This window comes from Myotis yumanensis, unplaced genomic scaffold (genome assembly GCF_028538775.1).
Source record: "Myotis yumanensis isolate MYYU_CA2020_CCGP unplaced genomic scaffold, mMyoYum1.0.hap1 SCAF_14, whole genome shotgun sequence".
NCBI classification, from domain to species: Eukaryota; Metazoa; Chordata; class Mammalia; order Chiroptera; family Vespertilionidae; genus Myotis; species Myotis yumanensis.
In genome coordinates, this window is record NW_027223765.1 from 8,273,677 (window position 1) to 8,299,227 (window position 25,551).

At 52.4% G+C, this 25,551-nt stretch overlaps 1 protein-coding gene across 1 annotated transcript in view; it reads right to left on the bottom strand.

Annotated features, from left to right (window-relative positions):
* The window catches only part of ITGA9 (integrin subunit alpha 9), a 264,746-nt gene that overhangs the window by 207,010 nt on the left and 32,185 nt on the right, over positions 1-25,551 (bottom strand). Inside the window, exons 5-11 of the mRNA XM_070391612.1 lie at positions 20,223-20,290; positions 15,384-15,513; positions 12,651-12,736; positions 10,234-10,302; positions 6,584-6,721; positions 4,191-4,296; positions 2,411-2,505 (exon numbers count right to left, since the gene is read on the bottom strand). Coding sequence (XP_070247713.1) covers positions 2,411-2,505; positions 4,191-4,296; positions 6,584-6,721; positions 10,234-10,302; positions 12,651-12,736; positions 15,384-15,513; positions 20,223-20,290 — 692 coding nt within the window. The remainder of the gene's footprint in view (positions 1-2,410; positions 2,506-4,190; positions 4,297-6,583; positions 6,722-10,233; positions 10,303-12,650; positions 12,737-15,383; positions 15,514-20,222; positions 20,291-25,551) is intronic.

Below are 25,551 nucleotides of genomic sequence, written 5' to 3' on the forward strand. Positions count from 1 at the left end.
GCGACGTGGAAGAACTTGACTCCGATCGCACGATTTACCCAGCAGAAATAATACCGAGCCGGGCCAAGGAAAAGCGCCTGCCTCGCCCGGGGTTGTTTCTGATTTCCTCTCCGAGTTCACCCACACAATGCCCGCTCTGTCCGGACCTGGGCCCCGAAGACTCTGTCATGAGAAGGTTTTAGTTTCCTTTCTCAATCCCTGACCTTATCACATCCATAGGGGCAGCTCGGAAAAGTCTAATCATAGTTGTTTCTTTCTTTCTTTCTTTTTTTTCTTTTTTGAAGAGCCCCAAATGACTTCTCTCTGTCAACGTTAACGAGCCAACCTGCTGACAAAGGCCGGCCGGGCCCAGCTGCTGATCCCCGCTTCCTACTGCAGGCACCATGCTGACCACACATTTAGACGTCAGCTGCCTGCCTGCAGGATTCCGCCCAGCAACGGAACAAAACACTGGAGCGAGGGGGAGGGGGCCCTCGCAGGTTGCCTCCCCGTGTGGCTGGCTTCCGAGGTCCAGGAACAAGCTTCCAGAAGGATGCGTGGAGAGTGACCCCGGGCGGTCGGCTGGCCGAGGACGGGGCTCTGGGGATGATGGTCAGCTCCTCAGCAGGAAGACCACAGGGGCCGCCACGACAGGGCTCTGGAGTTGAGAAAGACACCATGGATCCTAAACCAACACTCTTCACGGTGAACTCAAGAAAGAGGAATGAGTTCCGGGGCAATGTGCAAGAACCCTCAGCTTGTCGCTCCCCAGGGAAGGGTGCCCCCCACTCAGACTAGAGCAGCCCTGGTGATGCGCATGGGACCCCCAACTGTGACTGCAGCCCTCTCCCTTTGCTATGCTGGCAGAATCCCCTAAGAGCGTATTCCCACCATCCGTGGTTCTTTTCTGATAAAACGTGGAAGATCCGTGTAGATAAAGGCCCCTTGGAGCACGTACGTCTCACAGCGAAGTTTCCACATTCCTACGTTTTCCCACTGGGCTTCCGCCAGGGGTCCTTGCTCCGACGTGCAGCGGAGGGTGGTGGGTACAACGAAAGATTTGGGAGTCGGACTGGCAGTTTCGATGGCCATGTTGCCACATGTTGGGCAAGTTAAAGAACCTCCCTGGCCACAGTCACCCCACAAATAAAAGGTGGGTGATAAAAGTACTCGTCTGGGACACAAGAAACAGGCGGGGGGGGGGGGGGGGGGGGGGAGTAGGGGAGGCCGGAGGAAGGTCAAGCGGGAAAAAAAGGAGACATATGTACTACTCTTTGTAATATTTTAAGCAATAAAAAAAAAAGTACTCGTCTCGCATGGCTGTTAGGAGGATTCAAGGTAAGAGGCAGAGCTGTCCCTCCACTCGGTATCTGCCCCCCGGAGTCACACACGGAGCAGGAGGCCCTGCCCAGCGGGAGCCTGACGCCCCACTGGCAGCGACCCTCGGCCCATAAGCAGCCAACTTCTAGTGCAGCAAGAAGAACAACTATGAATGTACAAGCTGACCTCCCAGGACGTACTGCCTCTAAAAATCAACTTGTAAAGTCTGTTTTTCCCTTACCTAGGAACTTCAGGACGGGAGCTGGTTTTGGTATTTTACTACCATTTCATTTTATGGAACATTTATAGAACCTTTTATAAAAGCAAGGCTCCGTGCAACACTGTGTTTCCTTAGCCATAATCCTCTTCTCGATGAGAAATTTAAGCATGAGCAGGAAGGCGGGAGCGCATAATAAGCGCTCGGTAAGTCAGTATTTGCTGATGGGGAATTTCTCCGTTTGGGCTCCGTCCCTCCCTGTCCCTGACCCGCCGGGAGCACGCCGCAGGCCTGGGCCCCTCTCCGCACAGACATCCTGGCGGTGCTGCTGCCCAGAGCACCACTTCCTGTTTCCCAGGGGCTGGGCTCGGCACCATCAGCAAGTTTGAACACCAAGCTGATACGACAAAAAAAATGAACTCACCACTTCCATGTTCCCCAGTCTGGGGCACGAGGCCAGGGCGTAAGCCGCTTCTCGTGTCCGTGCCAACTGGGACAACAGCCCTGTGACGGCTTTCAGGTCCCTCCTCCGGGGATCACAGTCTTTCTAGATCATGTTTTACAATAGATCCTTCAGCTTTAGCACAGCCGGTTGACAAAGGAGTAACAACAAGAACAACAAAGAAAGCCTCCCCTTAAATCAATCGCTCTAACTCTGGGTAAGAATTTGGACATGATCTTGTGTCGGCAGAGTGCACCCCTCAATGTCGGCCAACTCTGGAGTCTATAAATGTCTTGCTCTTTCATCAGCAGTACCCATCGTCTGTGCCTTTCATTAGAGGGTGGCAAGGCCAAGGGCGGGAGCGAAGTCGTCGGCGCCTCTGGCCCCCAGGGTGTGGCACAGAGGAAAGTGGAATGAACGGATGAACAAACAGTTCCCTCTCCCACCATTACCATCGAGTACTGTGGGACTATCCCGTCGGCGTCCCCGTGGTAGATGTAGACGGCGCCCGAGAAGTCGTCCTCCATGGGCGCACCGACGGCCACGTCTGAGGGGAGAGAAACAGCTGCGGTGAGAAAAGCCACGTGGAATACCCTAAGAGCAGATTCCCTCATTCCTGCCATGATGTCTGAGTCCCCCCAAACCAAAAATGTCCTGGTTGTTGCTTGTTCAAGCATCCACTCAGGCACATAATCTCTCAGCAGAAAAAAAAAAAAAAGTCAAAAGAAAATGATAGGAGGTGGGAAGAGTTTAATTCCGGGAAAGCTCCTAGCTCATTCTCTTAGGGAGAAAAATATCACTGAACCACCCAAAAGAAGAAATACAAAGATAAACCTCTGGCCCAATTCCCATCCGCCAGAGGGAGTATTCTATAGACAATGGTTACTGCATAGAGAAAGCCAACTCTAGCCCTAGGTGGTTTAGCTCAGTGGATAGAACATTGGACTGCAGACTGAAGGGTCCCGGGTTCGATTCCCGGTCAGAGCATAGGCCTGGGTTACTGGCTCAGCCCCTTGTGTGGGGCGGGCAGGAGGCAGCCAGTCAGTGAGTCTCTCTCATCATTGATGTTTCTCTCTCTCCCTCTTTGAATCAATAAAAATATTTTTTTAAAAAAAAGTCAACTCTATTCCTGGATAAGGAAATGTATACAATGGCATTTGCTTCACACACAGAAAAAAACTGACACTATTCTCACAAACTGACAATTCCTGGAACAAAGCCTAGATCTTCCTTATTTTTTGCCCTTTGCTTTTAACGAAAGTCATGTGTCTGCAGAAGTGAGGTCAAGGGTGAGAGGCGTGCACCCATGTGACCTCCAGTGGCGATCCCCCGCTCTTGAACGAAGGCCTCTCAGGCCAGTGGTGTGAGGGCGTCCAAGCAGCCTGGCCTGAGGCAAGAGCAGTCCCCAGTCCCTCTTCCACCTCGGCCATCGCCCAGTGACATGGCTCCCACAGGTCCTGATGTCTGACATCTGCCTCTACAGGGAGGGGAGGAGGCTCTGAACAGGCCAGAGAGAGAGGCCACATCCGGGAAGGACAACTGCTGTCCAAACAGAACTACACATTTGGTATCCCCAACCCCCAACAATTAAAACTTATTCAAAAGTCAGTTCAACCCGGCCGGTGTGGCTCAGCGGTTGAGCATCGACCTATGAACCAGGAGGTCTTGGTTTGATTCCCAGTCAGGGCACATGCCCAGTGGTGGGCTCGATCCCCAGTGTGGGACGTGCAGGAGGCAGCCGATCAATGATTCTCTCTCATCACAGATGCTTCTATCTCTTTCTCCCTCTCCCTTCCTCTCTGAAATCAATAAAAGTATATTTTTTAAAAAGTCAGTCCAGCATGCTGTGACTATCAGGAGAGAGAATGTCAAACTCTCGCCTTGCTCATTTCACGAACAACGCGGTAGAGCCCTGTGGAGCCTCAGAGGCTCAGAGACAAGATGTATCTGCGCCGGGAGGAAGCTGGCTTGAGCTCCTCTGCCATTCGAAGCCCCAGTGGACTGGCCCCAAGGTTCACTGGCCCCACAATCACATAGCAAAACACAGACGAGACGGGACTCCTGCAAAGCCAACGCCCGTGGGCTCAGAGCTCAGCCCTGAGTGCCCGCACAGAGAGCATCTTCTCTCAGGGGGTCCTCTCCCCGCCCCCCCCCTCCCCCCTTGGGCAGGTAGATCCAGAAGGCCATCACGGGGGGGCCAGGTTGGAAGGCAGGGAGCAGGCGCTCACCCACCTGGGAACCCATCGTCGTCAAGGTCCCCCAAGCTGGCGATGCTCTCCCCAAAGTGTGCGTTGTAGGCGCCATCCCCGCTTAGGGCCAGCTGCTCCTCCAGGGCTCCCTGGGAAACAGGATGGAGGAAAACCGGAAAACAAAACAAAAACACAATAAAAAAAAAAAAAAACAGAGCTGGGACACCACCTCTCTAGCGCACCCCCATGGACAGGAAACTCCTGGGCAGAATCAAAGGCACCCAAACCGCTCTGTCTGGGGGCAAGATGGGTCCCTTGTACCTGGGCAGCATGGGGCTCTCCAACAGCCTGGGGTGCCTTCTGGAGGGAGCGTGCGGGAGGCAGCCAATCAGTGATTCTCTCTCATCATTGAAGTTTCTCTCTTTCTCTCTCTCTCTCTCTCCCTTCTCCCTTCCTCTCTGAAACCAATAAAAATATTTTTTTTTTAAAAAAATAGGAAGAGGTTCAAGAGAAATAAGAATACTTAGGTACTTAGGGTCAGCACTTGGCTTTAAGAAACCTGGGCTGTGGGGGGTGAGATGTGGGGGTGAAATGTTCCCAGAGAAGATCTGGGGAACTCCCCTGCTCCAAGTGTCCACGCCCCGACTTAGACACATGGCCGGGCTATCCGTCTGGTCGCCTGATCGCCTCAGACAAGTTAACACCCACGCAGATGTGTCAGGCTCCTGCAGACAGAGTGGCTGGGAGGGGCTGAGTGAATGCCTGCTGTTCTCATCTCCACAATGACCACCTCATGTCCCCCAGGCACCTCCCCCACCCCGTCCCCCTCACTGAAACGTCAGCAGAGATGCAGGTGACCAGTGGCTGCACCAGGTACCAGGAAGCATCTTCCTTCCCTTGCAAAGAGTTTGCAAACATCCAAGAAAGCCCAAGGCTCGCGTGTGCCCTGGCTCCTCTGTCAATGGCTGCCCTTTCGTCCTGGCACCTGCCCGCCTGGTTAAGGTGACACGCCAGCGCCTCTACCCAACTGGGATATCTAGCATCTTGTCAGTGCTTAAAAGTACACTCACCGGTTGTTGTTTTTTTGATGATGAAAGCATGACATGTTTGCTATTTTGGATAAAGATAAAACTAAAAATCTGCCCAAGACCACCACCCAGAGCGATGTTATTATCCTCCTCTGTGGATTTGCTCTATTGTTTAAGGTGGTTTGTATACCCAGTTTTTAATCCTGCTTTGCACTGATTATCTCATAAGCATTTTCTCATGTTAGCTCCAAAGCTGGTGGTACCAGAATTGATTCATTTAACCATTCCCTCCTGGCTGATCACTCTTACTTCCAGGTCCTGAAAAGATTCCGCTTTCTCACTGCTCTCCCCCCACCACGTCCTCCACTCAGCTAAAGGGAAACAGAGGCATCTTTCTGCCCCATCACATCCCTTTCATGATGCTGCAGGATAAGGGACATCTGATTAGGGCTCTTGGTCCCCACCCAGCCCCAGTGCTGAACTAAGTGGCCCTGCTGCCTCACACCTCCACCCACTCACCCAGCTCCCAGCCCACTCCTGCCTGTCTGCCCAACTCCCACTCCTTCCTCAAGATTCCTTCTAGCCGTTGTGTCCTCTGAGAAGGATTCTCTGCTGCCTGGGCAGATGCGTGTACACACTGAGGAAGGCAGCACAATCTAGAGCTGAAGCTCTGAATCCAGCCTGCCTGGGTTCAAACCCCGGCCCCACCACTCCTTAGCTGTGTGATTTGGGGCAGGTTACCTGACCTCTCTGGGCCTCAGTTTGTTTGTTTTTCACCTGAAACATGGGGGCCACTGATACCAGGTGCACATTATACTGAACTCATTCACAGAGAGCGGGAGGAACAGTTCCTGGTACCCGGTAGGCACTCAAAACACCGCCATTAAGATTTTCCCGGTTTGTCATATATGAGAAATGCTGATTCCTCTATTATTATGTTGATCCCTCTATTCCCACTTTGCTGAGAATTTTTATTAAAAATGGGTGGTGCCGAAACCGGTTTGGCTCAGTGGATAGAGCGTCGGCCTGCGGACTGAAAGGTCCCAGGTTCGATTCCGGACAAAGGCATGTATCTGGGTTGCGGGCACATCTCCAGTGGGAGATGTGCAGGAGGCAGCTGATCGATGTTTCTCTCTCATCGATGTTTCTAACTCTCTATCTCTCTCCCTTCCTCTCTGTAAAAAATCAATAAAATATATTTTAAAAAAAAGAAAACAAAAAAAAAAGATTTTCCCGAACCCCTGTGTGTTGGCAGTTGTAACTTTCCATCAGTGGAACTCTGAGCTTTCTGAAGGTAGGAAGCTCGTCGCGGGGCCCAGTGCCTAGCCCAGAGGGGTGCTCGGTTACTACTTGCTAGACATGTCCCCCTCCCACCCCCTGTCCACAGGCCGCCCAGCACTGTACTCACATTTCCTCTGTTGATGTAGACGGTGACCTGCCCCTCGTCCCTGATCTCAGAAAACATGGGGGCCCCCACCAGCAGGTCGGAGAGGCCGTCCGAGTTCAGGTCAACTGCGCATAAGGAGGAGCCGAAGTAAGAGCCCATCTGCAACCAAGTCGAGTTGCAACAAAGCGTTCAGTGTCTGCCCTCACACACGAGGCCCTCGCTCTCCTCCAGCCCCGGACCCCTCACAGGCCCTGCCGGTGGCGCTGCCCGCAAGCCAGAACGCCAAGGCGAACGGGCAAACACCCGACTTCCCTGTGTCTTGCAGCTGTGACGCGGGGACCCCAGGCGCCAGGAGACCAGAGCTAACTGGCTCAGAGTCCCCTGTCCTGGAGCCCTGCCCAGGGGGACAACCAACGGACCCATCCCGGGAGAACGAGGCACTGTTTTTAAAAATACAAACTGAGGTTGCAAGTATAGGTTCCAACCATCATAAAAGCACCTCATGATGCAGACATCTGACAAGGCCCGGCAAATAGGAATATGAAGTTTCAGGACACGAGGAGGCATGAAACAAATGTGACATGGGAAACGGGTGACCCCCCTCCCAGCCAGTTAGGAACTCATGGGCTGAAGTGACAGAAAAAGGGAGAATTCGTGGACCATTGGATGGATGAGGGACCCAGCCAGGCTACACGGGCTCATCCTTAATCATAGCCTAATCCAGTCCCTATTACCTTAAGTCGGGGTTCTTAAACCCAAACGTGAATGGGATCCAAGCAAGTGATATAACAGGTAGGAAACAAATAGCAGTGCGAGTATGCTTACAGGTGGCAAGTGACACTAGGCTTCAGTGGCTAAGGCACAACAGGGAGTGGTGGAGACTGTGGCAAACTGGCATCCACAGACCCAGCGACGGGAGCAGCTCCTACCCAGCTTCGGTCAACTGCTACCCTGAGGAAGGCCAACCGTCCCATTGTCCAAGAGAAGCCCAAAATAAAACAATTTATTTGAAGGGCCTATTTTTTTTTTTAATGATAGCAACTAATTCCTATTAAAAACAAACAAACAAACTTACTACACAGGACAAACAAACGGTTTTGTAGGCTGTATCCTTTCCAGAGGCTACCAGCATGCAAGCTCTGATCTTTATTAGAAAGGCTACCCTTTTAAAATCCATGTTTTCAAATAAAAGGGCTCTGGTTCTATGGACACGAAGCAGCATTTCCTTTCACTGTTGCGAGAGTGTGGGCAGCTGACCCCGGGGAGTCTGACACAGGTGGAGGACACTCCAGACCCCTCCCTGCAGTGACCCCTGGGCCAAGAGAACTCCGATGCCCTTTCCCAGGCACATGCCAAGGCCACGTTCACTCAACCCACATGCCCCCCAACCCCTCATGCCCAAGAGAGGAGGGCAGGGAAGGTTCCGAGGCACGGGAGGCAGGGACACAGAAACCAGGGGCCTGTCGCCGACTCGGTGGCTGTGCCGATCGATCTCCCTACCCGGACATGAGTCAAAGGACTGAGACCCAGGCAAGGCCCCAGGGAACGACTTGTCTCATTCTAATGGGCTGTTTAACTTGGCATGTTCTTCGGTGTTAACTCAGAAATCCCTGGACGTGAAGTTCCCTATCTCTGTTTTGACATAACTGATGCATCACATACTCAGTCAATTCCGTAAAACTTCAGCCTGGCAACGGCGCGCCGTGGGGTGCACGGTCCTTGCTCGGAGAGCTCCCGTCAGCCTGGGGATGCGGGGACGTGGGCCTCGATTAACATCTGGTCCGCACACACACTGGTGATTCCTCATGTGTCCTATGCATGAGGCATGCCCACCAATGAAGACCAGAACTGGGTTTTTTTCTTTCTTTCCCTTTTTCTTTCTTTTCTCAAGGTGAAGCCAGGAGATAAGACTATCTGATCAAATTCTGGCCACACGAAAGCAGAAGGGACTGGTGGTTTACTGAGTCAGACCCCTCTTGTGTGTGTGAGACTCCGCTAAAGGCATCCTTTGAGAGCCTGGGGTCATGACCTTCCCCTATGAAATGACAGAGATGTCAGATGGGCAAGAATTCCTCATATCTTCGGGAAAAAAGCGGAAGAAAATGCCTAAGGAGAATAAGGGTCTATTTCAAAATCAAAAGGAGGCGATGGGGGTAAAGCTAGAAGACAGTGCAACCAGAGGGCAGGAGGGACTGGCCGACGAAGGAGAAAGTCTGGAACGGTGCCAGGAGCGGGCAAGACGAGCCCTAAAGAAAATGACAAGCAGCGCCCACACTCGCCTTGGTCCTGGGGACTCTTCGCCACTAACGCACCGTTATTTCTCTCTAACGCTGGGGGTGCTTGGAAACCTTTGCAGAACCGCTCGAGGTCATTTTCCAGGGTCGCTGCCTTGCGGGTTGGAAATGTTAAAATAACACAGGCAGCCCAGCTCTCGGGGGAACGCGGAGCTGTTCTCAGGGGAAAATGTCACAAAAGCGAGTTTGGAGATGCATTGTTTTATTTTATTTTTTACTGAAAATATGATGACAATTCAATACTGAGCATGTGCCTTAAGGTTGCTAAAACTGCACAAAATGAGTAGATTTTTGTCCTCGCAATAGGATTCGTCATCAGAACAATATGTAACTCGTACAGCAGGTCTGACTCTGAGCAGAAACTGAACTAGGGCCAGGACACATGGCCGCCCAGGAAGGAAACAGCCTTTTTCCCCCCATTTCTCTGGGTAGTGGAAGGGAAATCACCTTCTGACAGTCTCCTGGTGTCTCCCTCCCAAGCCTCAGGTCCTGTCCTCTCCCCAGAGCTCACTAACCCCGCCTCACCTCCCAGCTGAATTCCTGTCCCCTTAGAGCTGCCAGTCATGCTAAGCAAGCCCGCTGATCTAAGCCACACTAAGGAGTGCGTGGCGGATAAGCCCCTGTTTAATAACCAACAGCATCTCCAACTGGCTTACTTTCAGACTTCTGTGCACTATGGATAGAAATTAAGATGGAAAATCTGCAGGAATTTGGATTAGGGATGGTATGAGGACAAGATGACGCAGGCAAATAAACTCTGCCCAAGACTAATTTGAGGGCTATTTCTATTCCAAGGCTCTAAAGGGAAACGGGTGACTCTTTCTGGTTTTTCTTCGTGTGACAACAGTCCCTGTGGCAATGGTGGCAGAGGGCTCAGGATGCGAGGCGGCGGGGTGGCGCCGTGCTGGTGAGAGAGGGAGCGTGAGACCCATTTGTCTGCGGGCCTCCTTGGAAAGTAATCAGGTCTGCTTGCTACCTGTACACAACTGTGCGTGATCTCTCTGGAGGTGCAGATGTGTATGTATGAGGCAAAGACAGACAGACAGATGGAGAGAGACAGAGAGGCCAAGAGAAACAGAGTATGCAGTCATTCGATGACAGTGTAAAATACAACCTTTTACCAAAAAACTCTATGCTGAACTTGGCCACGTACACACTCATCTTGCTACCTGTCTCCAACAACAACCTGAATCCCATGAATCTGCAGGTTACACTCAATGCTGAGAAGGTAAAGAAAGGCACCAACAGGCAACAGAACCACCACATAAACACAGGCCCCAGAGACAGCCTTTAAACCCATTTTTCCAGCGTGTAAAATCTGACTTCCCCATGATGACATCTCTCAAACAACACACACATGTATACCAAGAATCTTACCTTTTTACCTGATGCCTGAAAAATCTTAATTAAGGTGCCTGATCTTCGGTCAGCTCGAAAAATATAAACCTATGAAATGAAAAAAGAAAATCTAGTTAAGATGGAAGCAATGAGCAAAGATATTTATCAGCATCCTCCTGGGAGTCCTATTGAAATGCCTGACCCGGCGCAGGACAGGTGTGCTTCTGCCGGCTGATACTAATGCAGTCCGCGTGGCTCTCATTTTATCAACTCTGCAAAGAAAGTGTCCTTCACATCCTCTGCTCCTGGCCACATCATGGAGGAAGCCACGCATAGTAAGACCCTAGGAGCTTCCAAATCACCAGTAAACAATTCAACACTTAGAAGAAGTGTTTTCTTCCTTGAAATAGTTCTTTCATTCCTATGAGTGAGAGCTTGAGCAGGTATCCTACTAGTATATAATAAAAGGCAAATATGCAAATTTTCCCCTCAGGAGTTCGACAGACCGGGAGACCAGGAGTTCAACCGCTCACTATGATGTGTGCACCACCAGGGGGCAGTGCGGAATGAAGGAAGGCCCCGGCCGGCAGCTGGGGGAAGGAAGGCCCCAATGGGCCCTGATCACCGGCCAGGCTTAGGGACCCTATCCGTGCACAAATTTTGTGCACCAGGCCTCTAGTGTCAAGATAAGAAAGAGGGAGGGAAGCATTTCAGACCAAGCAGTTTTCCAAAGTGACACCACAGACCTCAAGAGTCATGACATTGGCTTGCGTAAACAGGAATGTAGCTGGCAAACACCAGAGTTAAACATTAAATACATTTCTTTACCGGGGGGGACTTCTCAGAGCCTTTAGGGTGCATGTATATACCATAAGTGTCTGCCACAAAGAAGATCATGGAGGTGGAACTTCCTAAATGACATGACTATGGAAGTTCTTCTTCAAGTTACATCGTATGGGAAGAGAATGTCTCACGAGAACCAGGGCAGGGGACCCTCGCACAGGATCTCAGTGTGAATGTTGTCATGCCCAGATTAACAGAAATCAATAACCACCCAAATCCTGAAGGCCAGAGATTCTTTCGGGGGTGCCTGGAAATCAGGTCTGCACCAGCTCCCATCCCTGGGACTATGGAACAGTCATCGGTTTTATCAACAGTGACCCGTTTCCCCAGCGCCTCTCATGTGGCCCAACCGGAAGCAGCATTGGCTGAGGCGTGGGCATCGTTGGGAACTGAGAGGTGGAGGTTTTTATCGATGCCGCAGCTCCTCCCCCGGAAAGACGTTATCAATGTGGGAGCAGCACACGGCACTTCCCCGTCCTTCCAGGGTAGAGAGGAAGCATGTGACTCAGAGAGACCCATATCTTTCTTGAAGTCACCAGAGTTCATCCACATGCTTCCCCCTGCTCAGTGCCCTGGGGTTTTCCCCTGGTTTCATTTTCAAAGACCCTTTCTCCACAGCATCAGCCTTGGGGGGAGGGAGGCACACGCTCCATAAACACCAGCAGTGACCCCTAATCCTGCCCAGGAGGGGGCAGGGAGATGACCCCATAAACATATCACAGTCAAGTGGGTCAGCTAGTCATAGTGACGCCCTGGCTGAAGGCTCCAATTAACAGTGGTCTCGGCCCGTCACGGCCTCTCCAGAATCCAGACCCCATTACTCTGAGCCCCCGGAGATATGGTTAGACTACCTTAGGTCTACCCCATGGGCTCAGACCATTGCTCTGTTCAGTCTTTCCCATCAGAGAACCTACAGAGTGTATGAAATACGCAGATTCCTGACTCATGTGGACCTACCCAACCTACTCAATCTGGATTTCCTGTTCCCTGGAGCCAAAGACCCATCAAGCATAGTTCTCTGAAGGCTCAGACTCCGACCGAGATTCCCAAAGGGACTCAGATGGCTCCGATCCATGGGGTCTATTCTACACTCTGGGCGGATACTTAGGGGAAGTGACCCACATATTCCCAGTCCAGCCTTTGGGCTGCACCAGTCTTGGTTCCAAAACATTGGGGGAAATAAATATAAGAATCTAGGCCCCAAGATAAATTCACAAAGATATCTGGGACTAGACCTGGCTCCATGAGGTCAAAGTCAAACTTGGAAAGGGTTTGAGAAAGTGGAGGATTTGAAGTTAGCGGCCAAGGTCAGTCTCAATCATCTCACTTGCACACGCGTGTGCACACACAAAGTCGGCTGTGAAAAACATTCTCAGAGGCGAACATGCGGGAAATGGAGAGTACTATCCACACTCTGATGAAGCTTCCAGGTCAACTCCCAAAAGTGGCTGGAAGGAGACAGCAGAGGTGCCTCAATACTTCGTCACTTACCTGCCAGCCACCCAACAGAATCTTCAGATCCAAGTGAGGTGACAAAGCCCTATAACAGCCACAGTGTGGGCCCCCCTCCCTTCTGTCTGACCCCCTGCTATTCCAAAGGCTCTTCTCCTCACCTTCCCAATGCCTTCATCCTGGGGGGCGCCTCCTACCACATCGGTGGTGGACGGATGAGAGAAGTGGCCGGCGGTAACCGCATAGCCTGTAAGGAATGGGCAGACGCCAAGGGCAGGGTTGAGAAACAATGACAGGGAAGAGAAAGATCCATCAGAGGAAGACGTTTCTCAAGTAACCCTCATCTAGGCAGTTATTATGCAGCCAGTCTTGGACCCAACGGCAGTTGTTGGTCTTCTCATGCTGGAATAACTCACACAAAGGCATGTTCGCCAGGACATCAGGGCAAGAAAGAGCGGTCTCTGACTGTCTGCTTTGGGACTGGGCTACATACTCCATGTCTGTTTTCTTTTTCTTATTGATGCATTTTGAATGTTCATACAGTACACACATCTGAAGTGTAGAACTTAATGAATGTGTATACATATATATAACCATGTAATCGCCGCCCAGAGTGGATGTCACCATGGAAACACAACCGAGGAGGGTCCCTCATGCCCTTTCCCAGTCAATGCCCCCTCACAAGTAGCCACGCTTCAGAATTCTATCACTACACATTATGTCTTCCTGGTCTAGAACTTCACTCACTCAACATAACTGTCACATCCATCCATGTTGAGTGTGGTCGTTTCTTTTTATTGTTGATTCATGTTTCGTTGCATGAATATATCACAGTATCTTTTTTCCCCCTCCTATTGCTAGGCATTTGGTTTGCCTCCACTTTGGGGCTATTATGAACAGCTTGCATGTGTACTTTGGATGTCATCATGGCCTTTAACCTCCCAACTCTAGGGGGAAGATATGGTTATTTCTTCCATGTTAGAGACGTGGAAAGCGGGACTAACATGTGATTAATCAAGATTCCCAAGACCACACAGTAAGATTCAAATCCAATCTGTGTGCCTCCCAAGCCCCTGCTGTTGACCATTTGGCCACACTCCCTCCTAAGAGAAGGCAGAAAGACGCTAATAGGGATGGATGAATGAATGAATGGACGGACAGACGGATGGATGGATGGATGGGCAGGCAACGAATCTTAATACAAAAGGAATCTAGAAAGAAAGGAAAAAGTTGTGTGTGCTTAGTCTAAATGTTTCCTGCACCTTCTAGAAGCCCTGCTGACAGGCTGAAACCTGTGTCCTCCGGCCCCCAGAAACCCTGTGCCATAGAGTCCCCAAACCATGTCATCAACCTCAAACCTAAGCTGTGCCCATAAGCTCTTTGGGCTTTGTGATGAGACCACGTTAGGGTCAATTCTTATTCACCATGTGGCTGCTCTCTCTCAGACTGGAGGCTCATGTTACCCAAGAGTATTCTGAGTGACAGAGAGCAAAGCCTCCGGGGAGCCTTGCGAAGCCGGCAGCAGATGGGGCCTCTGTTCCGTATGCAGGGAGAAGCCACCAGCCCCAAGCCTGGACCCTATAGCCACCACCAAACCAGCCTCTCTCCAGCCTTCTTTTCACTTTCTGACCTAGTAAACATGGGTCGAGTCCCTACAAAGCACTAGGTACAGTGCTGAGTCCTGGAAATGTGAGACAAACGCCCCACCACCAAGGTGCTCCCAGTCCGGCGAGGGTTGGCGGTATCTCCGTGGCACGCACAGGGGAGGCGGTCTCAGAGTCCAGACCTTGAGCTCGGAAATCACGGGTTTTAATTAAACCTCTACTTTGCCATTGAAGAGCCACGTGACCTTGGCTATTCCGTAACTTCTCCGTACCTGTTTCTTTCGCTATAAAATGTGGATGGAAAATAACAGCTATCTTACGAGGCTGTTTCAGGAATGAAAAGCGATAACAGGCAGAGCCCGGTGTACAGTAAGTGCTCAATAAATGACAGGACTGAGGAGCTGGGAGCACAGGGCAGCGAATACCCCAAGGACTCGGAATAAAGGTTTTATGGTTTATTCACTGGGGAAAACCGTGCAGTTAGAAGGGAAAAGGCAAGTGGACAACCCTCTACTGCCTTCTCACAAGTGAATCTCTGTGAAAAGGGGGCGGGACTCCCCCAGATCTAACTTATGGGTAATGTATGCAAAGATCATTGCTTTCTCAGCATTGGGCCTAAAGCTAGCTTCCTTTTCAGTCCAGAATGACAGCATTTAGGGCCTGAATTAAAGAAAAGCCATGTAGAATGTCCATGTACACAAGCAAAGACAGTCTACTCTGTTCTTAAAGAGGCATGATCACGCCGGGCCTCGTTCTTGCCCAGTGGCTGGCTGCTCGCTTAAGCTGTGTCTATCTTCTTTCTAGAAGATTAAAAAGGTTGAGAAAATAGGAGAAATCTTTCCAAGCCTTTGATCAAACCCCAGCATTAGGCTGCCATCCATCGTGATAATTTCTGGTTCTGATTACCTCTGTTTGCAACCATCTTTGTGACCCGGAAGCAGAGACCTTGCCCAAAGGAATGGCATGGAAAACCAGGGTTCTACTGCACCCATTTTGTATCTGATCATTTGAACGTGAGTAACTGCTAGAATAAGAAAATAAAACGTTTGCTTCCCCGGAGGTTCAACTGTCAGCTTTTTAATCAAATCACAGTTTGAATTGAGTTCCCTACTTTGTTTCTCCTCCATGTGTGGGGCTGGATGGTAAGGGACTGTAGCTAAAACTATAACTGATCAGTATGGGTGTCAACGCCAGCAAATCCTTTTCGCCCCCAGTAAAGTAATAATTTGTGAACGTTGTGGCAATCGCTCCTGTGTCCCTTGTCACCTGTCACCTCCCTGAGCTACTCACCCAGGTAAGTGTACCGCCTGTTCATGATCGCTTCGTCGTTCAGCTTGAAGTAGGTGTTGTCCGTCAGGTTCAGCACCTTGACCGTCCCAGCCCAATAAAACGACCCCGGGGCGCCCATCACCACCAGCTCCTGCCGGAGAGAAGCCCAAAGGTGATCAGAAAGAAGCTGAAGGGGGAAGTAGGCAGTGAGATGAGAACCACAATCACCACAAGGAACTCATAAGTCAATTCAAGACACCTCACCGGGGACTCTCTTCAGCTGAGCAATACGAAAACGATGTCGCCCGATTCCCTGGCGTTACGGAGTCTATACACGGACAGGGCTACCGGGAATAGAGACCAAGATAACTGAGCACATGGACAAGACGAGTAACAAACTGGGTCTCTGTCCTACCCACAGAGGAAGCCTCACATCTTGTCCTCACTTTCCCACCAGGATCAAACAAGGAAATGGCAAAGATCGGACACTGCCCGAATTCTAGGGAGCGATGCTCGGGAAAAGATACCACCCCCTTCTCCAGCCAGGCCTCCAGCTCCGCTATCCAGCAACCGCACCTGCCCGCTACCGAGCAGGAGAAAAAACAGGGACCAACATCAGCTTTGCAAAAAACTAGGCAGGAAATCCCTTCCAGTCCTCACTCAGGCCTCTCGTCTCAGAAACGGCTCTGAAGCTGGGTGTTCTGGCCACTGTGGCCCCTGCAAGCTCAGAAGGATGACATCCAGAGGGCAGCGAGCCCCCCTAAGGGAAGGACGCAGACTGGAAAGAGAAGAGACCACAGACAGCTAGAGACAGCATTACTATTTGCTTTTTGTTTGGTTGGTTGGTTGCTTGCTTAATCCTCACCCGAGGGTAGTTTTTCCATTGTTTTTAGAGAGTGGGAGGAAGAAGGAGAGGCACACAGAGAGAAACATCGATGTGAGAGAGACACCGTGCCTGCTTGCCTCCCACTCGTGCCCCAATCAGGGCCTGGAATCGAGCCTACAACCGAGGTACTTGCCCTTGGCCAGGAATCGAACTCACGACCTTCCAGTCCGAGGGCCGGTGCTCTAACCACTGCTCAGGGCAGGGCAGCACTACTATTGCAAACTGACCTTGAAACACTAAGACACATCTGTCTCCAGCATTTCCATTAGCAGCAATGGGCCAGCAACCTCGAGAAGCCTGAGCACCCGTCTATGCTACAAAACCATCCAGGGACCAACTCTGGGGATAATTCTATGCTCAGAGGTGACTCGGTGGCCCACGGAGGGCAGCACGGAAACCTGCATGATCTTACCCACAAGAAGATGCGTAACTGTGCTAACGGAAGTTGGAAAACTGTGCTAACCGAGGCAGCTCACATCGGAATTCTAAGTCACGGTACGTCCATTCGACAGATTCTGTGGCAATAAAAATACTGCGGACGATCTAATGGCACAGAGTCACACAGTGCTCTGAGCGTGAAAGAGTACGCCAAACAACACCCATGCTGCGAGCAGGCTTATAAAAGAAGAGTGTATACAACAGACAGACAGACCGAGACCAGAAGGATAAGCTCCAAACCATGTGTGGTTTTTCCACCGGGTGACAGACAGGATTTCAGGAAGCCTTTTTTTGATTTTTTTTCCTCTCTCTTTTATCCCAAAGGTTTATTTTCTCTGTGTTTTCTCAAATTTCTAGAACAATGATTAAACACTAACAATGAAGTCATCTCAGAAAATGCAAAATGGGCCCTGGCCAGTATTGCTTACTGGTTAGAGTGTCAGCCCGTGCATGGAAGGGTCTCAGGTTCAATTCCCAGTCAAGGGCATGCACCTGGGTTGCAGGTTTGATCCAGGGCTGGGCCTGGGTGGGGGGGTGGGGGGGGGGGGGGGCGGGGAGGAAGTGGGTGCAGGAGGCAACCAATCTATGTGTCTGTCTGTCTGTCTCTCTTCTCCTCCCCCCATTTGCTCTAAAAATCAATGGAAAAAATATCCTCAGGTGAGGATTAGCAAACAAACAAAAAACGAAAATGCAAAATGTGTTCCCGGGAGGACACTGCACAGGCATTGACAGGGAGCCCAGGCCGCGAGGAGGCTGATGGGCCGAGGGAAGCGAGGCGCCCACTGCATCCATACATCCAGTGGTGCCCGGCTGAGCCCTTCACTCCTTCCTTCCCCAGGGGGTGGGAGGAGAGGAGCAGTGCCTCTCCCTGGAAGTCCCTCATCTCTGGCGTTTTCCATTCAGTGCGGGTGATGCCTGTATCTGCTGGCACTGCCCGCAAGTTACTGATGCTTTAGTCCCCCACCCCCCAGGACCAGCCAAGGCAAAGGTCACCCACAGACATGCACGTTTCCCCAGGAGCTGCGTGTGGAGCCCCATCAATGAACAGAGTGGGCCTTGATCGCAGAACCTCAGGGCGCAGGGGTATCTGGGGGTACTGAGAGAGGCCGGGGTTTCCTCTGCACATGGCACGGTGGCGGGAGCTGGCCAGCAGAGGAACGCTCGGGTTCGACCATGGCAGTCTGTGCTGAACAGCCTTGCCCCCAGGTGTCTCCCCGCTTCCACCGTGGGCTCCAATGCTGGCGGGGCTGGTCCACGTCTTTTCTTACTTAGAGGAATACATCCCCTAAGCTACAAAAATCAATCAAGTTCCCAGGAAACCCCCGCTTATCCTCAATGGCCGGCGAAAACTCTCGTGGTACCTGTAACTCACACAGCTTTGATAACCCCAGGGTCCCCGACCCCCAGGTCAGGCAGGCACTCTGGGGGAGAGTGCGTCGGGGCCACATGGCCATGCCCGGAGGCCACAGAAGAACGTCCAGCTTGGGACCAGCTGCCGGCCCCGTGCAGGGGCCTCCCAGCTCACGGCAAAGGCAGGCCCAAGCGACGAGGTCAGCAGGAGGGCAGAGGAAGGGAGCAGCGCCGTGTGACCCCTTCCACCACATTTCCTGCTCAGCCTGCGACAGCTGAGGTTCCAGAAACGAGGGAGGCAGGGAGTTCAAAGACCTCCAGTTCAGAGAGGCCAAAAGCCTGGGAACTGAAGCACGGTCCAAAGCCCTGAGTGGCCAGGAGACAGCATGACCGGGTCAGAGAGCTGAGCCTCGGTCGCTGCCATTCCCCCCCTACCTCCCCCCTCCCCACCCCCATGCACCAAGGCCCCACTTCTGGGGGCTCCCAGCGCAGCCGGCACATGCTGAGGCACCGTGGTTCCAGAGCCTGGAGTTTTCTCAGGTCCCTGTTCCCCTGCCCACCTTGAGCTCGCCCCGCCACCTGGGTTTCCCCTCCACACCCTGCCCCGCCCTGCCTGATCCTCCTACGGTGCCCCACTCCCGCCCAGCCCCAATGCCCTGTTGTTCTCCCCCGACTTCCTGGCTGATGAGACCACCATGATGCCCCCTCACCGGGGACTCTCTCTCCCCCTTAGCTCTTCATCAACATCTCCGATGAGTTCTCAGGTCTGCGATGAGGCTACTTTCTCCCCGCCCCCCATCGAAAGGAGGCATTCTCCCCGCACCCTTGGCCTCCATGCTAAGCACACGCAGTCCCTCAGACAGTAACCAGCACTGGCCAGATCCAAGTTTCTAACTCAGGCGGGGATCGGGCCCTCTATCCAAGCACCTTCTGAAAACATCTACACGTGTGCCTCATCCCCTCACTCAGCCCGTGTGTGAAGGAGACCCCTCAGGGTACCCGTCCCACTGAGTCCTCCTTGGGGGGCCCTTCCCCCGCACACCAGGCTCCAGAGCCCTGGCTGGAAAACTTCCTCTCCCCACGCCCTCTGCCCACCCAGCCCACTGGTACTGCCTTCACACTCTCCCACTCCCCGCAGCCTTCTCATCCCTAACGGTCTCCCTAGCCTGCACCGTTGCTTTGGGGCCAGACCCCATCACAGCCCCCTACCTGGCCTCCCTCTAGGCCAGGGGTCCTCAAACTTTTTAAACAGGGGGCCAGTTCACTGTCCCTCAGACTGTTGGAGGGCTGGACTACAGTTTAAAAAAAAAACTATGAACAAATTCCTATGCACACTGCACATATCTTATTTTGAAGTAAAAAAACAAAATGGGAACAAATACAATATTTGTATTTGCATGTGGCCCGCGGGCCGTAGTTTGAGGACCCCTGCTCTAGGCCCTCCCACTTCCAAATTCCTGGGCACACCCAGCCCGCGTAGCCACTCTCACAACATGGCCATCCACGCGTCGTCACCTGCTCCTGAACCGACAGTGGGTCCCTGTCACCTACGGGGACACTAGACCTCCCTGGAGGAGGGACGGACATAGAAGTTGCACAATCTGAGCGCTTCCTGGGATGCAAGAGAGTAACCTTGGCACATGGCAGGATGGTATTCCAAACCAAAGGGGACAGGAAACAGTTCATTCAGCACACAGTATCAGAACAATCCACTACACACTTAGGAAACCCGCGGAGTTCATTTCTACCACGTAACGTCTGCAAAAAGAAACCCAGGTTTATTAATATATGCGTTCTTTCCGTCTATCAAAGTGCTAGATCAGTGGTTCTCAACCTTCCTAATGCCGCGACCCTTTAATACAGTTCCGCGTGTTGTGGTGACCCCCAACCATAAAATTATTTTCGTTGCTACTTCATAACTGTCATTTTGCTACTGTTATGAATCGTCATGTAAATATCTGATATGCAGGATGTATTTTCCTTGTTACACATTGAACATAATTAAAGCATAGTGATTAATCACAAAAACAATATGTAATTATATATGTGTTTTCCGATGGTCTTAGGCGACCCCTGTAACAGGATCGTTCGACCCCCAAAGGGGTCGCGACCCACAGGTTGAGAACAGCTGTGCTAGAAGAAAGCCCGGGTGGCATGTTTTATTCCTAGGACGGGATGACACCCACCTCGGTGAAGAAGCCTGCTATCCCGGCCTGGCAGGAGCCGTGTTCTTCTCCGTACTTCTTCTTATACTCTGGAGGGGGCGGGAGGAGAGAGAGCAAACCACAGCCTGGTCAGTGTGTGCCAGTCGTGTGCGGGGCAGCCGAGCGGGCCCCTTCCCCGGGTGCTGCTGCGGGCTGGGTCCCGGGACGCCGTCCAGCCTGAGGCACGGCAGGGAAGTCTCAGGAATCCGCCCGACCACGAAAATCCAGACTCTGGTGCCATCAGGTAGCGAGGCTGCCAAGTGCCCCAGAGGGCGTCCTCGCGCATGTGGGGAGAGAGGAGCGCAGCCATGGTGATGGAGTGGGGGGCGGGTGACAACGATCTCATTAATGTTAGTTAGGAAGGATCGAGAGCCCCAGCAGGAAGGAGGAGCTGAAAACATGGCCCAGACGTGGAATGAAGTCGCCCTCCCAGCGTGCAGACGACCAAGCCTCCGAAAAGACACTCCACACAGCTGGAGGCAATGTGGTTCCCTCCATGCAACCCAAACCGGCCATGAGAGCCCATCTGCAGAAGGAGGGGACCCCTGTACCTGCTCCGGGACCCGTTCCACCATCACTGGTGGCGTGCGGTGACACTATACACTGCCACCCCGTTTTCCTCGTTCCACACAAGGAAAGGCGGGGGGGGGGGGGGGGGGGGGTAGGGAATCGCTCCAGGTCAAAAGAAAATCATAGGATGAGCTCTTTCCTCCCTACTCCCTCAGTTCCCAACGCTCCACCCTGCCAAAGGGGGCTGTTTTATTTTGAAGTTGGCAAGAAAAAGTGTTTAGCATGTTCCCGGCCCTGTGTCGACTCACACCATGGCACATATCCTTCATCCCTGAGAGCCCGTATCGCCATTTACCTGTTGACAGGTAACACCCCTGAGGCTCAGAGAGGTTGAGTGAACTGTCCAAGGTCACACAGCTAGTCAACGGCAAAGCCAAAATTCTACCCCAGGCTGGGAAGGCTCAAAAAGCCACATGCTGTCATCTCTGCGGCCCATCCGAGGTTTTGCAAAGTGAGGGATTGCACAACAGCCAGGAAGCAACCAGCCGTCTGCACTCAGGACATGTGTAAAGACATGGAGGGATGTTCAGCTCAGACGACTCAGATTAATGACAGGTGACCCTGACGTTGCTGGACACTGGCTCCCGGCTGCCCCTGGGCACCTTTGGGTGGGGGCTAGCCAGCAAAATAACCCAGGGGACACCCCTCACCCCCTTGGGCTCTAAGCCTCTGGTACCATGAAAAAGCAGCATACTTACTTTGGAAACTTTTCTACATAAATACACAATCTCCTTCAATCTGAAACAAAATAAATAATACAAGGGAACAGTGAAGCCGGGATTGCAACACAGTGCCACTTCCTGCAGCCCAGCTCTGCTGGAGGAGAAGGGGAAGGGCCCTGGGGACACGTCCAGAGTAATTCACTTCCTAACAACACTCACCGCAGAGCCTGGTAACATTTTCCAGTAAGTGGCCATTAACCGCTGCTAAATTACTACGGAATGTCAAGCGAGTTACTCGTCCTCCCTGCAGAGGGCTAAGCCGCTCCTCGCGGGGTCCTGGTAACCAGGAGAACTCAGCAGGCCTGCCCTGCCCCGAAAGCAGCCCGGGGCCAGCACAACTTGCTTGTTCTCCGCACAATTTCACCCTGGGGCTGGGCGAGGGGCATGTGCAAAGTCACAGACAGCCCAGCCCGTGTGGCTCAGTGGTTGACCCCTGACCTATGAACCAGGAGGTCACGGTTTGATTCCCCGACAGGGCACATGCAAGGGTTGTGGGCTCGATTCCCGGTGTGGGATGTGCAGGAGGCAGCCGATCAATGATACTCTCTCATCATTGATGCTTCTATCCCTCTCTCCCTCTCCCTTCCTCTCTGAAATCAATAAAAATATATTTAAAAAAAAAAAAAACAACACCAACAAAGTCACCGATAGGTCCTGCATCCAGTTGTAGAATGGCAAGAAACAATAAAAAGTCATCATAATCCCTGCACCCTATGGCACAAGGAGCAGAGCGCCCCAACCTGCACAGTTATATGAAACCTAGAAAGTCTGGAAAAAGCATATCCACTCGCCGACACTGGGGGCTAAACACCCACTTGTCACTCCCGAACAAATAAAGCAGAGAAAGGAAACTCAGATGCCACGAAACTACACGGCAGGGCACCCGTTCGGCCTCAGACGTTTACGACAGGAATAGGGGCTACGTCGGAATCTTCCATGTTTTAAAGAAGAAACGGATCTCAAGGTCTCTCGTGCGAGCGACACTGAAGAGCGGTAGGTGAGAACATGTCCGTGTCTCTCTCCGCCTCATCCCCACACTCCGTGCCAGGAGCAGGCCCAGGGTTTCTGAGGCGGCCACAGACGCACGGGGAGCTCCCGGCCCCAGGAGAAAGGCCAGCACAGTGAAGCCTTTTTACTGTCACTTCTGCCTTGGCCACCAAGGAGGCAGCGACCGGGCACCATCACAGGCCAGCTCCTGGCTCCCCAAATAGGGACATGCCTCATCAGAGGTCAGAGGGCGAGGCTCGCACAGAGAGCGGGCACCATCCCACCGGCTCTGGGGTTCTGAAACCCCAGGGACTATACCTGCCTTCTCAGGATGCCCAAAAACAGGACTCAATCCACTGGGGGCTCCTGACTGGAACCCATCCCTTTCAAGGAGAAGACAGGCAATGTTCCGGCCTCCCAGGATCCTGCGTGACCCTGGGATCGGCCCCTTACTTTGGGAGAGGATCACCCCGTCCCACCCCACAAACTCTGGGACGGAAGGGGAAAGTTATAGGACTCTACCCTAGGAAGGCTCCACGGACGGGCCCGGATTAGACAGCTGCACATTGCAAGCCCCCCACAGCCTTCCAGAACCCTCCTCTGCTCCTCGGTCAAGGTGACCTTGCAGGTAAAGGTACAGGGGACCCTCTGCTCATCACAAAACGTGTTTGTTCACCTCACAGTCTACTCAACACAAAGATGAGCTCATTCATCTCAGCGCCCCCAACACCAGCCCTATGCCAGGCACCTGTGTGTGCTGAGGACAGGGGTGCATACCTGCTGTTCCGTCCCACCTGACACTAAGTACTGAACCCCCAACCTGCTTCGATTTGGACCTTTGTCCCACTCACTCCCAACCTTCCAGCCCTGCCTCTTTCTCTCTTCCAACCTGTCAGGCTCCCTGACCTCCACCCCAGCCCTAATTGGAAAGGAATTGCATTCTGCGTAGCAGGCCCCCTGGGTTCTCCACCCGGTGCCACAACGGACTGCAGAGGTCAAGGTTGAGGGTGGGTGTGAGCACAGCAAGGACCTGCTGGGTGGATTGTTCTGGGCTTTCCAAACCTAGAGTGGCTGAGCCCACCCTGGCAATTCCATCTCCTCTTGGGCCCCAGGAGAATATTCAGATCTAGTTCTTCAATCCCTGCCCAGCCCCAGGCACGACCCTTTACTGTCCCCCAAAACCCAAGAGGAGCCCCTGAGCCACAGCCGGGTCGGCCCAGCCCAGGAGACCAGGCCCATAATGTTGCCTTGTCTGGGTCCAAACCCATCCTCCCTAGGCAAAGTGCTCTCTCTCAAAGCCACACCCCTCTGAAGAACTGACGTGAGCATCCTTCGCAGACTTCAGAGGTGTCCCTCATCAATCCCGTCTGGAGAGGCAGCCCACTGCACGTACGCCACATACGACCACCCGAGCCCCAAGCTCCGGTCCAGCCCAGCCTGCTACTTGGCAGTTAAAAAAGAAAAAAAACACATTGCCCGAGCCTGCTGGGTAGTCAGGAATCCTGAATAAGTGAGGAGCGACCTAAGAAAGCGCATTGAAAAGGGAACAAGGCCACACCACAGGTAAACTGACACCTCAGGGCGCCATGGTGACCATCAGGGCCAGGCCTGGGCTACGGGGACTTTCCCGAGAGGCAGTGGCCAGATGCACCGGGCACTGGACAACAGCTCACGTCAGTTACTTCACTTTTTGGATTGCTATCTCTGTGCATTAAAGACACCACAGTTACTATAACCTGATTCTTTCTTTTAGAAAATGACAAAGAGGTGTCAGGTGGAGGTTTCTCCCTAATGCACTTCCCAAACGTACAGGCCTGGGATCTGGGTGTGCAGACCCACCTATGTGCCATGCCCACATCCTGGAAAAGTTGCATTTGGCCTGCCCAGCCCGCAGCAGGCAGGAAAGCCTCTCCCATAGAACCAGGAGGAGGGGGGAGGGGACGTGGAGATAAGGGGCTGCGCGGGCACTGCTCTGCAACAGACCCCCCAGGTCACACCCCTGCCATTGAGAAGTGCAGGAAGTAGGGGTGGAGGGATGGGGTGGGACCTTCAGTCTCTTGTGTTCCCAGGAAGAATTGTTCCTGCACACACAAAGGCTGCGGGCCCCACAGGGGCTGCTCCCCGGCATGCCCGCTCAGCCTCCGAATGCCCCGAGGACATGGCCCTGGGGGACAGAACATGCATCCACCTGGAAGCTGCAGGGAGAAGCCAGCTTGGCAGGCCAGCAGCTCACAGACGCTGCAGGAAATCGAAGGCTGTTACATCTGGGGGAACTGAACCTGGGAAGCAAAAGGTGCGGTTGAAGGAGGGGGCCTAGCCGTGGGCTGGGGGAGCTGGGGCAGGTCGGAAGGCTGCTTTCTGCTGCGGCCCGGTCTGAATTACTGGGCCTGCGTCACCCGCTTTGATGCATTGAAGTTGTATGGCTCCTCATTCTAAAAACGGCAGAATTCTCCTCGGTTTCGCTGCTGGTTTCACTAAGCGCTGTCTAAACAGAAGGCAATTCAGAGAGGAAAAAATATGCTGGTTTCCAGACATTCACAATCCACACAGCTCAATGCCCGGAGCTTTTGAATTTTAATTCGTTCAAGAATAAACTTGGGTGGGGTCCCTTCCTGCACTCTTCCCAGACCCTGGTGGGATAAAACCAACCCATGGAAAGATCAAGATTTATATACGGAGGAACATATATCCTTCCTACTAATCTCTCTTCCTACTTCCCATCTGAGCACGTTTCATCTTCCAAAGCCAGTCTTCCTAACACACCAATTTTAAAATTATTTTTCCATGGTTCCTTAGCTTAGCCATGAAATAAAATATCAGATTTTTTTAAAAATAGCTTTCCAGTCTTCAATTATTTCTGATTTTTTTTTTTTAGTTTTTTGCTCAACTTGTGAGTGAAAACTAAACAACTGACAATTAACAATTTAGAAGACAGCGATGTTGGGCAGACAGCTCTGGTAATAAAAAAGGTGCTGCAACATACAAAACTAAAGAGAAAACAGAATGGCCCTCAGTTGTGAGGGACCACCATC